At 46.7% G+C, this 11,744-nt stretch overlaps 1 protein-coding gene across 1 annotated transcript in view; it reads left to right on the top strand.

The window, feature by feature from the left end:
* The first annotated feature begins 572 nt into the window (after window positions 1–572).
* Window positions 573–11,744, top strand: part of LOC133349575 (complement C3-like) — a 161,958-nt gene continuing 150,786 nt past the window's right edge. Inside the window, exons 1-2 of the mRNA XM_061563145.1 lie at window positions 573–672; window positions 1,423–1,606. Of these exons, the coding sequence (XP_061419129.1) occupies window positions 602–672; window positions 1,423–1,606 (255 nt within the window). The 5' untranslated portion in view covers window positions 573–601. The remainder of the gene's footprint in view (window positions 673–1,422; window positions 1,607–11,744) is intronic.

Genomic DNA, 11,744 nt, shown 5'->3' with positions numbered 1-11,744 from the left:
ACATCGCTACTAGGGAGACAAAGGCGGCCGGGCATGGTGCTGTCCACCCAATCCCTCGAGTGTCGATCTGCCCTTAATAGGTGCTCGCTAACAGCACTTGTCCCAACAGTCTGTTAAGGCTATAGGGGGGATCTTTGTCTTTAGTGAGACTGGGTCTCATAGAGTTGGAGTTTGCAGAATTCGGTCACTGCTGGTTTGATAATTAGTTCCTTGGGGGGGGGGGGGTGGGGGTACCAATCAGAAGTGCGATGTGAACATCGATCCATTGCCCCCCAATGATGATCAGTTAATATGGGCACATTTATAATTTTATTTAATTTGTATCCACTTTTACTGCTTACATTTTATAGGTACGTTTTTAGTTGTAATAGAAATTAGCAGTAGAAGCCACAAATCACTGGTATTGCTCAATGTATTTCCCGAAAACAAACCTTGCATTCCCAAGCGATAAGGGTAGAGTTATGTTTATTTTTTTCCAATGATTCACTCATGCAAACAGATAAAGCAAATCATTTACACAAACGCCCACACATGAGTGCATTCTTGCGTGGCATATATATGTGGAGCCTTACTACACACACGTAGACTTCAATTACAAACCATGGCTGCCCATGCACTGGGTTTACTGCTGTTGCTGATGTCTGTGGGGACAAGTGTGACCCAAGACCCTATGTAAGTAATACTGCATGTGTGCAATGTGTGTTATATTAAGCACGACATAGGCGATATGGCCCAGAAAGAGATGTTCCTGGTTCGAATTGGGCAGACCAACCTGACTAATACTACAGTGTGAAATAATGCTCACATTGGACGTTAATATGCCATTGACATTACAGTATTTGAAGTGAGTCGGCCACTGTGTGCTGTAATTATGGTGTCAATTTGATAAATTCGAAAAATGTCACTGCAAATTACACAATTAGCATTTTGCATGAAGTAAACATTATCGCCTCCTACTAGCAGACTAAAGCCCGATTGCAGGCCAGGTGCGGAGTCATCGTGTGCACTTAGGCGCACTTTTGAATGTTTAAGATGTTATGTAAGTAACTTCTTGCGTGTAAAACGCTGAGACGCCCCGGCATTTTATTAAAACAAATGATTACCATTGATAATCCACTTGATCAAATTTATACAGATTCTAGAAGGCTAGAAACCTGAGCCAACGACATATTTAGGTAAAAAGACACTACATACATATACAGATACAATATACACAGTAATACACAACCCTTATAAAGCGTCTGACATTTGAGCCAACGTATTTTTACGTTTATCCAAGATACCCTTAGTGAGTCTCATGATTGTGGAGAGGAAAACTGGAGGACCTGAAAAAAATCCATATGACCACGGGGAGAACATGCACACTCCAATTATATAATAGATATGGATGATGTTGCTTTCCCTTCACGTATTTGCATCCAGGGTTCTCCTCTCAGTCCCGAGTGTGATTCTCATTGGGAGCGACGTTAATGTGCTTGTGGACGCACGCGGCCTGACTGAAGACGTGAGAGTGGTGGTCAGGGCGGAAGAGTTCTTGACTAAAAAGCAGCTCGCCACCCAAACAATCACTCTGACTCAGCTGGACCCAGCCATCGCCACCCTGAAGGTAAAGCGATCGCTTTCAAAGCAACAATAATAGTCAATGACATCAAACCCAAACTCAGGATCATATTGTACACCACTGTAGACTGCGCTCCGTCAAAAGTAAAACTACACTCTCTCTCTCCTGAAGCCCTTTCATGAGTAGCAGGCTTCAACATTGGCATTCAACTCCTGAACATATTGCCAAGCGCAATAGAATATAACAGTTTACCAATTAAAAAAATGTCAAAAACATCCGTGTGAATCATGTTTAAGAAACAAGGGCAGAACACAAAAAGCAATAACACAAACGAACAGTAACATAATCTAGCTAGCCAATCCCTAACATAAATAACAGGTTGAAAAACAGGCTTCTTAACAAACCAACCCATTTATTTAAGTACACTATTAAAGAAGGTGTAAAACATGTAGCTCCTCAACATAGTGCCATACACAATAAGAGAACAGGCATTATTTACTCAGGAAAGCCACATTGAGAATCTTCTTCAGGATTATTTTAGTTTGGGATGTTTAGCCAACACCCATTACAGTGCATGTGTTAAGCTATGGCACGAAACTAGAGGACCGAGAGGAAACCAACACAGAACAGCGCTTGAGTCGGGAATCGAACCCAGGGAGATGGGCGTGCGGGAGCCTAGCCCATGGGTGGGGGCGCACGGGGAGGGGTGGGGAGGGCATGGGGGACCTATATGTTTGAGGTAAAGGGGTCAATGTGTCTTTAATGAGGGGTAGTTGATGCCATGGAACGCTTCACACCAAGGCCGTAGCCATGGAGTCAACATTGGGGGCTCCAAATCTTCCAGGGTGTCTGGGGGTCCCAATCCAGAAAAAATTCTAAATTAGAAAAAAATATGTGGATACAGTCCCTTGGTGAGCTCCTCCGGCAGACAAGGCTGCGTTGGCTGGGTCATGTGGCCCGTATGACAAGCCACAACATTTCCAACGCAGATTTTTTCTCGCTGGATAGAGGGCGCTAAACGGACGTGGTACACGATGGACAATAGATTTCCTGCCTAAAAATTTACAAATTCACGAATACATGTGATGGACTTTTTTATTTACAATAATGTCGAATAGTGTATTGTATTACATTGCTCTGTTTTTACTTTTTTACCATTTCTTGTTTCATTGTATGTAATGGCAGAGATTAGGGATTAATAAAGTACAACCATAACCACAATCATATAAACAGAAATTTATGCATTGATTTACATGAAGACAAGTCCAGATATTGTGGCCAAGGTTTTGCAAATTGTTCTTTTTATTTACATAGCATAGCAATCATTTTTTTATACCAAAATATTGGGGGGGACATTTTGGACATATTTGAATATTGGGGGGGGGGATGTGTCCCTCCCAATATCTAACCTATATAATTCATTTTTTGACTGTCTGTCTGTCCGTCCGTCTATCCGTCTGCGTACGCTCGCTTCCGGGGGATTTGGCTCTCGGACCGTGGCGTTCGCCGAAATTAAATTTTGCCCTTGGGCACGCCCCCTGCCCCGCGGTGAACATAGGCATTTCCGATTTTTCGTCTCTAAACTTTAAATCGGACCTATTATCGATTTAGTGCGATTTCTCTTTATTTATTTATTTACTATTGCCGACGGCACGTGACGAAGCACGCCGTTGCGCATGCGCGAAGGCGGCTGCCCCTGGCAAGGGGCGGTTGGCCCCTGGCAACGGGCGGTTGCCCCTGGCAACGGGCAGCAACGCCGTCACTGCGGGGTGGACGCCATGTTTAATTCCCGTAAAAAATATGCACACGCATTAACACGCGACGCTGAGGTAAATTCATCAAAGTGTCACGTCCTCTTCACTCCCCCCCCACCCCAATGTGTGCAATTACTATTATAGGGTCGGTAGATAATAAAATTATAGCGATTAGACAGTATTATTGTAGCGCGGGGGAGGGGGCGGATAGCGGCCCAAGCACCCAGCCTCGGCCGGGTGGGCAATCTAGGCGAGGCCGGAGGCTCTGCACGGTACTAGGCCTCGACACCCCACACTTGTCAGGCGAAGACTTTGTGCTATAAACTCGATATACCCAGCGTTGCCCGGGGGAAAAATACATTTAAAATCTTCTGAAAACTTTAAAACATAACATACCAATGAAAATACAACTGTGTAATTTAAAATTTAAAACCGACCGTGCCAAGAATCGATTCTCTAAATTGCGCAAAGGAATCGAAGGTTGTCGACTCCTTTAGAATCGGCTTATTCCCGTTTAATATAAGTTGGTTATATAGTTGATATGAACTACTACGAATGGGAAATATCCGGCGTTGACCGGGGAAAAAATTTAATTAAAAACTCCTGAAAACTTTAAAACATAACATATCAATGAAAATAAAACTCTGTAATTAAAAATGTAGCCCAAGCGCGAAAAGAAGCGATTCTTTGCAATCGTTGCGAAGGAATCGAGGGTTGTAGATTACTTTAGAATCGCCCTATTCCCTTTTTCACAAACTGCGTTTCGCCAAGTTTGCTTAACATTTCCAACAGACACACACATTCACACATTTAGCTTTTACATTTAACATACAAAACGTCAGCATGTACTGCTGTCATCATAGGCAAAAATTTATACACCCTCACCACTCACCATCACCACTCACTATCACTCACCACTCACTATCACTCGCCACTCACACTCACCACTCACCATCACTCACACTCACCCTCACCACTCACCCTCACCACTCACTCACCCTCGCTACTTACTACTCACCCTCACCACTCTCTCACCACTCACCCTCACCAATCATCCTCGCCCTCACCACTCCCACTCATCGTCACCACTCACCCTCGCCACCACCACTCACCCTCAACACTCACCCTCACCACCACCACTCATCACCACTCACCCTCACCTCTCACTCACCCTCACCTCTCACTCACCCTCACCACTCACCCTCACCACTCACCTCTCACCACTCACCACTGACCCTCACCACTCACCCTCACCACTCACTTTCACCACTCACCCTCACCACTTGCCACTCACCCTCACCACTCACTCTCACCACTCACTTTCACCACTCACCCTCACCACTCACACTCACCACTCATCACTCACCCTCACCACTCACTCTCACCACTCACCCTCACCACTCACCCTCACCACTCACACTCAACACCTCACCACTCACCACCTCACCACTCATCACTCACCACTCACACTCACCACAGACCCCTCACCACTCACACTCACCACTCACACTCACCACAGACCCTTCACCATTCACACTCACCCTCACCACTCACCCTCACCGCTCACTACTCACCCTCACCACTCACGCTCACCCCTCTCCCTCACCACTCATGCTCACCACTCACCCTCACCACTCTTCCTCACCAGTCTTCCTCACCACTCTTCCTCACTCCTCACCACTCACGCTCACCACTCACCACTCACCCTCACTACTCACTACTCACCCTCACCACTCACCCTCACCACTCACTACTCACCCTCACCACCACTACTCACCCTCACCACTCTCCCTCACCACTCACCCTCACCATTCACCCCTTTCCCTCACCACTCACGCTCACCACTCACCCTCACCAACCATCCTTACCCTCACCACCACCACTCTCCCTCACCAATCACCCTCACCTTAACCACTCACCTTCACCACTCACCCTCACCTCTCACCACTCACCTTCACCTTCACCACTCACCCTCACCACTCACCCTCACCACTCACCACTCTCACCACTCACCCTCACCACTCACCCTCACCATTCACCCTCACCACTCACCTTCTCCACTCACCCTCACCACTCACCCTGACCACTCACCACACACCCTCACCACTCACCACTCTTCTTCACTACTCACCATCACCACTCACCCTCACAACTCACCCCTCACTGCTCACCACTCACCCTCACCACTCACCGCTCACCCTCACCACTCACCCCTCACTACTCACCACTCACCCTCACCACTCACCGCTCTCCATCACCACTCACCCTCACCGCTCACCACTCACCACTCACCCTCACCACTCACCCCTCACTACTCACCACTCACCCTCACCACTCACCGCTCTCCATCACCACTCACCCTCACCGCTCACCACTCACCCTCACCACTCACCATCACTGTGGTGGTGGTACCTGCTATCATGACAGTAGTACAAGCTGACGTTTTGTATGTGTAATGTCAAAAGCTAAATTAGTGAATGTGTGTGTCTGTAAGAAATGTTAAGCATACTTGGCGACACGTAAGCAAGTTTTTTTTTTAAACGGGAATAGGGTGAGTGGTGGTGGTGAGGGTGAGTGGTTAGGGTGAGTAGTGAGGGTGAGTAGTGAGGGTGAGTGGTGAGCGTGATTGGTGAGCGTGACTGGTGAGTGGTGAGGGTGAGTGTGAGTGGCGGTTGTGAGTGGTGATTAGTGAGGGGTGAGTGGTGAGGGTGAGTGGTGAGGGTGAGTACCGAGGGTGTGATTGGTGCGGATGAGTGGTGAGTAGTGAGGGTGAGTGGTGAGGGTGAGTGATGAGGGTGAGTGGTGAGGGTGAGTGGCGGTTGTGAGTGGTGATTAGTGAGGGGTTAGTGGTGAGGGTGAGTGGTGAGGGTGAGTGGTGATTGGTGAGTGGTGAGGGTGAGTGGTGAGGGTGAATGGTGAGGGTGAGTGGTGAGGGTGAGTGGTGAGGGAGATTGGTGAGTGGTGAGTTGTGAGGGTGAGTGGTGAGTAGTGAGTGGTGAGTGTGAGTGGTGAGGGTGAGCTGTGAGTGGTGAATGGTGAGGGTGAGTGGTGAGTACAGTCAATATGCACTGCTGTAATCATAGCAGGTACCACCACCACAGTACGTACTGCTCTCATCAGGGCAGGTACCACCACCACAGTATGTACTGATGTCATCATCGCAGGTACCACCACACTCGGTATGTACTGCTGTCATCATAGCAGGTTCCAACACCACAATATGTACTCCTCTCATCATAGCAGATACCACCACAATATGCACTGCTGTAATCATAGCAGGTACCACCATAGCAGTATGCACTGCTGTAATCATAGGTACCACCACAGCAGTATACACTGCTATAATCATAGTATATACCACCGCAGCAGTATGCACTGCTGCAATCATAGTATATACCACCACAGCAGTATGCACTGCTGTAATCATAGTATGTACCACCACAGTCAGTATGCACTGCTGTAATCATAGTATGTACCACCACAGTCAGTATGCACTGCTGTAATCATAGCAGGTACCACCACAATATGCACTGCTGTAATCATAGCAGGTTCCACCACAATATGCACTGCTGTAATCATAGCAGGTTCCACCACAATATGCACTGCTGTAATCATAGCAGGTACCACAAGTCAGTATGCACTGATGTAATCATAACAGGTACCAACACAGCAGTATGCACTGCTGTAATCATAGCAGGTACCACCACATTATGCACAGCTGTAATCATAGCAGGTACCACCACAATATGCACTGCTGTAATCATAGCAGGTTCCACCACAATATGCACTGCTGTAATCATAGCAGGTACCAACACAGTATGTACTGCTGTAATAATAGCAGGTACCACCAGTCAGTATGCACTGCTGTAATCATAGCAGGTACCACCACAATATGCACTGCTGTAATCATAGCAGGTACCAACACAGTATGTACTGCTGTAATAATAGCAGGTACCACCAGTCAGTATGCACTGCTGTAGTGATAGCAGGTATCACCACAGCAGAATGCACTGCTGTAATCATAGCAGGTACCACCACAATATGCACTGCTGTAATCATAGCAGGTACCAACACAGTATGTACTGCTGTAATGATAGCAGGTACCACCAGTCAGTATGTACTGCTGTAGTGATAGCAGGTATCACCACAGCAGAATGCACTGCTGTAATCATAGAAGGTACCACCACAATATGCACTGCTGTAATCATAGCAGGTACCACCACAATATGCACTGCTGTAATCATAGCAGGTACCACAAGTCAGTATGCACAGCTGTAATCATAGCAGGTACCACCACAATATGCACTGCTGTATCATAGCAGGTACCACCACAATATGCACTACTGTAATCATAGCAGGTACCACCACAATATGCACTGCTGTATTCATAGCAGGTACCACCAGTCACTATGCACTGCTATAATCATAGCAGGTACCACCAGTCAGTATGCACTGCTGTAGTGATAACAGGTACCACCTCAGTCGGTATACACTGCTGTAGTGATAGTAGATACTGCTATCGAGTTGGTAGATACTGCTATATAGAGTTAGTAAATACTAAAACAGTCAGTATATACCACTACAGTCAGTCAATACTGCTACAGTCAGTATATACTATTATACAGTCAGTACATACTACCACGGTGAGTAGCTACTAGAGTCAGTAGATACTATTATAGAGTGAGTAGATACTGCTATAGATTTAGTAGTTACTACTATAGTCAGTGGATACAACGATAGAGTCAGCAGATACTATACAGTTAGTCGTTACGACTATATAGTCGGTAGATACTACTGTAGGCCCAGTAAATACTACTATGGTCAGAAGTTACTACAGTCACTAAATACTACTACACAGTCAGTAGCTACTACTGGCTCAGTAGATACTACGGTACAGTCAGTAGATACTACTACAGAGTCAATAGATACCACTTCCTCTGTTGTATGTAAGGTGTTGTTAGTATATATACAAGGGTAAAGATATTTTTTGAGGGGGGGGAGACCACAATTTTCGGAAACCTTTTGACATCAACTATTTACCCCACACTTTCTACAACTTTTTGGACTTGTGCAAGCCTCTTATATATTTGTTGGTGGAGAAATGTACAAACAGCCCATCGGGCTTTGACAATATCTTAGTATCTGTGTATATATGTAAGGTTTTTAAGTAATATATTTTTCACCCGGGCAAAGCCGGGTACTTCCGCTAGTATATTATAATTACGGCCTTGCTTCACACCATCCACTCTCCGTTAATGGTGGGGCAGTTGTGGAGAAGTTCCCTTACCTCTGTCGTGTGCTCATGACCAGCTCGGGTTTTTATTTTCATCGGCTGCGTAATTCTGCTGTGTGGAAGCTACCCTGGCCTATTGCTCCACACAAAGCTCTGAGTCTTGTCGAACACAGTTATGCCCTCCTTTCGCTATGCTTAGGAACCGTGGACCCCTTTGAAGGAACATTTGCACAGGTTTGAAACAAGCAGGGTGAGGACCTTATATCGTTTAAATATGTGGACGCAGTCCCTTGGTGAGCTCCTCCGGCAGACAAGGCTGCGTTGGCTGGGTCAGGTGGCCCGTATGACCAGCCACAACATTTCCAACACAGCTTTTTTCTCGCTGGATAGAAGGCACTAGATTTCCTGCCTAAAATATTTTAAAATTCACGAACACATGTGATGGACTTTTTTTATTTACAATAATGTCGAATAGTGTATTGTATTACATTGCTCTGTTTTTACTTTTTTACCATTTCTTGTTTCATTGTATGTAATGGCAGAGATTAGGGATTAATAAAGTACAACCATAACCACAATCAAATAAACAGAAATCTATGCATTGATTTATATGAAGACAAGTCCAGATATTGTGGCCAAGGTTTTGCAAATTGTTCTCTTTATTTACATAGCATAGCAATCATTTTTTTATACCAAAATATTGGGGGGGACATTTTGGACATATTTGAATATTGGGGGGGGGGATGTGTCCCTCCCAATATCTATATATATAAAATCGCGAATCTGTCTGTGTGTGTGTGTGTCGCCGGACCATACGCACTTTCATTGGACGCCGGTTGCCCCTGGCAACGGCTAGCGACGCCTTCGCCGCTTTCATTGGACGGCGGTTGCCCCTGGCAACGGGTAGCGACGGGCCGCTGGGTGGACGCCATTTTTAATTCCCGTTAAAAATAGGCGCACGCATTAACACGCGACTGTGAGGTAAATTCATCTAAGTTTCACGTCCTCTTCACTCCCCCCCCACCACAATGTGTGCTATTACTATTATAGGGTCGGTCGATTATTAAATTATAGCGATTACACAGTATTATTGTAGCGCGGGGGGGGGGGGGGGACCGGCACCCGTACCCAGGGTCAGCCGGGTGCGAAAATCAGGCGAGGCGGGAGGCTCTGCACGGTGCTACGCCTCGACACCCACCACGCGACTTTGAGGTAAATTCATCAAAGTTTCACGTCCTCTACTGAGTGGTGAGGGAGGGAGAGTGGCGAGGGAGGGAGAGTGGCGAGGGAGGGACTCAGCCTCAAAACGAGTAACTGGTCTGTTGTATTAACATCGCCACTGGGGAGACAAAGGCGGCCGGGCGTGGTGGATCCAAGTCCCGGGCAAAGCCGGGTCATGTCTATGTGTGTATGTGTTTATGTGTATGTCTGTGTGTCTGTATGTATGTGTGTATGTATGTGTTTGTGCGTATGTATGTGTATGTATGTGGGTTTTTTTATGTGTTTATGTGTATGTTTGTGTGTCTGTATGTATGTGTCTATGTACGTGTGTGTATGTATGTGTGTGTATGTGTTTCTGTGTATGTATGTGTGTGTATGTATGTGTGTTATGTGTGTGTCTGTGTGTCTGCATGTATGTGTGTGTATTGTGTATGTGTTTGTGTGTATGTATGTGTGTGTTTGTGTGTATGTCTGTGTGTATGTATGTGTGTGTATGTGTGTGTATGTGTTTGTGTTTACGCTCGCATTACACAAATGTGTTGCAGGTCTAAGGCGTTCCTCGCGCAGCATTGCCGCTTTATTATTTCAGTCGTTTACTGCCGTACGCACCCTGACAGTCGTGTGTCTGCAGCAAGCGCGTGTATGTGTACCTATGGACGCGCGCGCGTGTGTTGTGTAGGGGGAACGGTAGTGTAGTGCTTAGCGTGCTGTCTGTGTCTGTGTGTGTGTGTCTGTGTGTGTGTCTGTGTGTGTGCGTGTGTGGTGTGTGGGGAGCGGTAGTGTAGTGCTTAGCGTGCTGTCTTTGTGTCTGTGTGTGTCTGTCTGTCTGTGTGTGTCTGTGTGTGTGTCTGTGCGTGTGTGGTGTGTGAGGAGCGGTGGGTGTGGTGGTTAACGCTACGCTGCGCTACCAACCCGGCGAACCGAGTTCGATTCCCGCTCACGGCCACCACCGCTGACGATTATTTGAACCTCCCCTAGGTCGACTCAGCCTCAAACGAGTAACTGGTGTGGCGTATTAACATCGCCACTGGGGAGACAAAGGCGGCCGGGCGTGGTTGATACAAGTCCCGGGCGAAGCCGGGTAGTACAGCTAGTATATTATAATTACGGCCTTGCTTTACACCATCCACTCTCCGTTAGTGGTGGGGCAGTTGTGGAGAAGTTCCCTTACCTGTGTCGTGTGCTCATGACCAGCTCGGGTTTGTCTTTTCATCGGCTGCGTAATTCTGATGTGTGGAAGCTACCCTGGCCTATTGCTCCACACAAAGCTCTGAGTCTTGTCGAACACAGTTATGCCCTCCTTTCGCTATGCTTAGGAACCGTGGACCCCTTTGAAAGCAACATCTGCACAGGTTTGAAACAAGCAGGGTGAGGACCTTATATCGTTTAAATATGTGGACACAGTCCCTTGGTGAGCTCCTCCGGCAGACAAGGCTGCGTTGGCTGGGTCATGTGGCCCGTATGACCAGCCACAACATTTCCAACACAGCTTTTTTCTCGCTGGATAGAGGGCGCTAAACGGACGCGGTACACGCTGGACAATAGATTGTTTGATGGGTGAGTGAGCAAGTGAATGGATGGGTGGATGGGCGAGTGATTGGGTGAGTGGATGAGTGAGTGCTATGGTCTAGAGCAGCGATGGAGTTGATGTGGTACAGGAGGATATCGAGCTGATTGGACTTGCCAATGACTGGTAAAATCTTCCTCTGTGGAGAAGGCTCGTGAAGGACGCTACTCTGAAGTTTGAGACAGTCGCCCTCTAACATTACAGTGATACCTCGATAAACAAAGTAGATCCATTTCTGGAACTTCGTTCGTGGATTGAAGCTTCATATATTTAATAACTTATTGTTCATCTTTCGTATGGCTGATGTAAATGCAGAGCAATAACTACAATTTCACATTCAGATGGTCAAGCCAGATAACTGGATCAGGAGTAGCAAAGTGTATGGCTGTGATGTCTCCTCCATATTTG

This window comes from Lethenteron reissneri, chromosome 30 (genome assembly GCF_015708825.2).
Source record: "Lethenteron reissneri isolate LAM-NWPU_2019-01 chromosome 30, ASM1570882v1, whole genome shotgun sequence".
Lineage (NCBI taxonomy): Eukaryota > Metazoa > Chordata > Hyperoartia > Petromyzontiformes > Petromyzontidae > Lethenteron > Lethenteron reissneri.
Note: the sequence above shows the minus strand (reverse complement) of the source record. Positions and strands in the feature narration are given on the sequence as shown.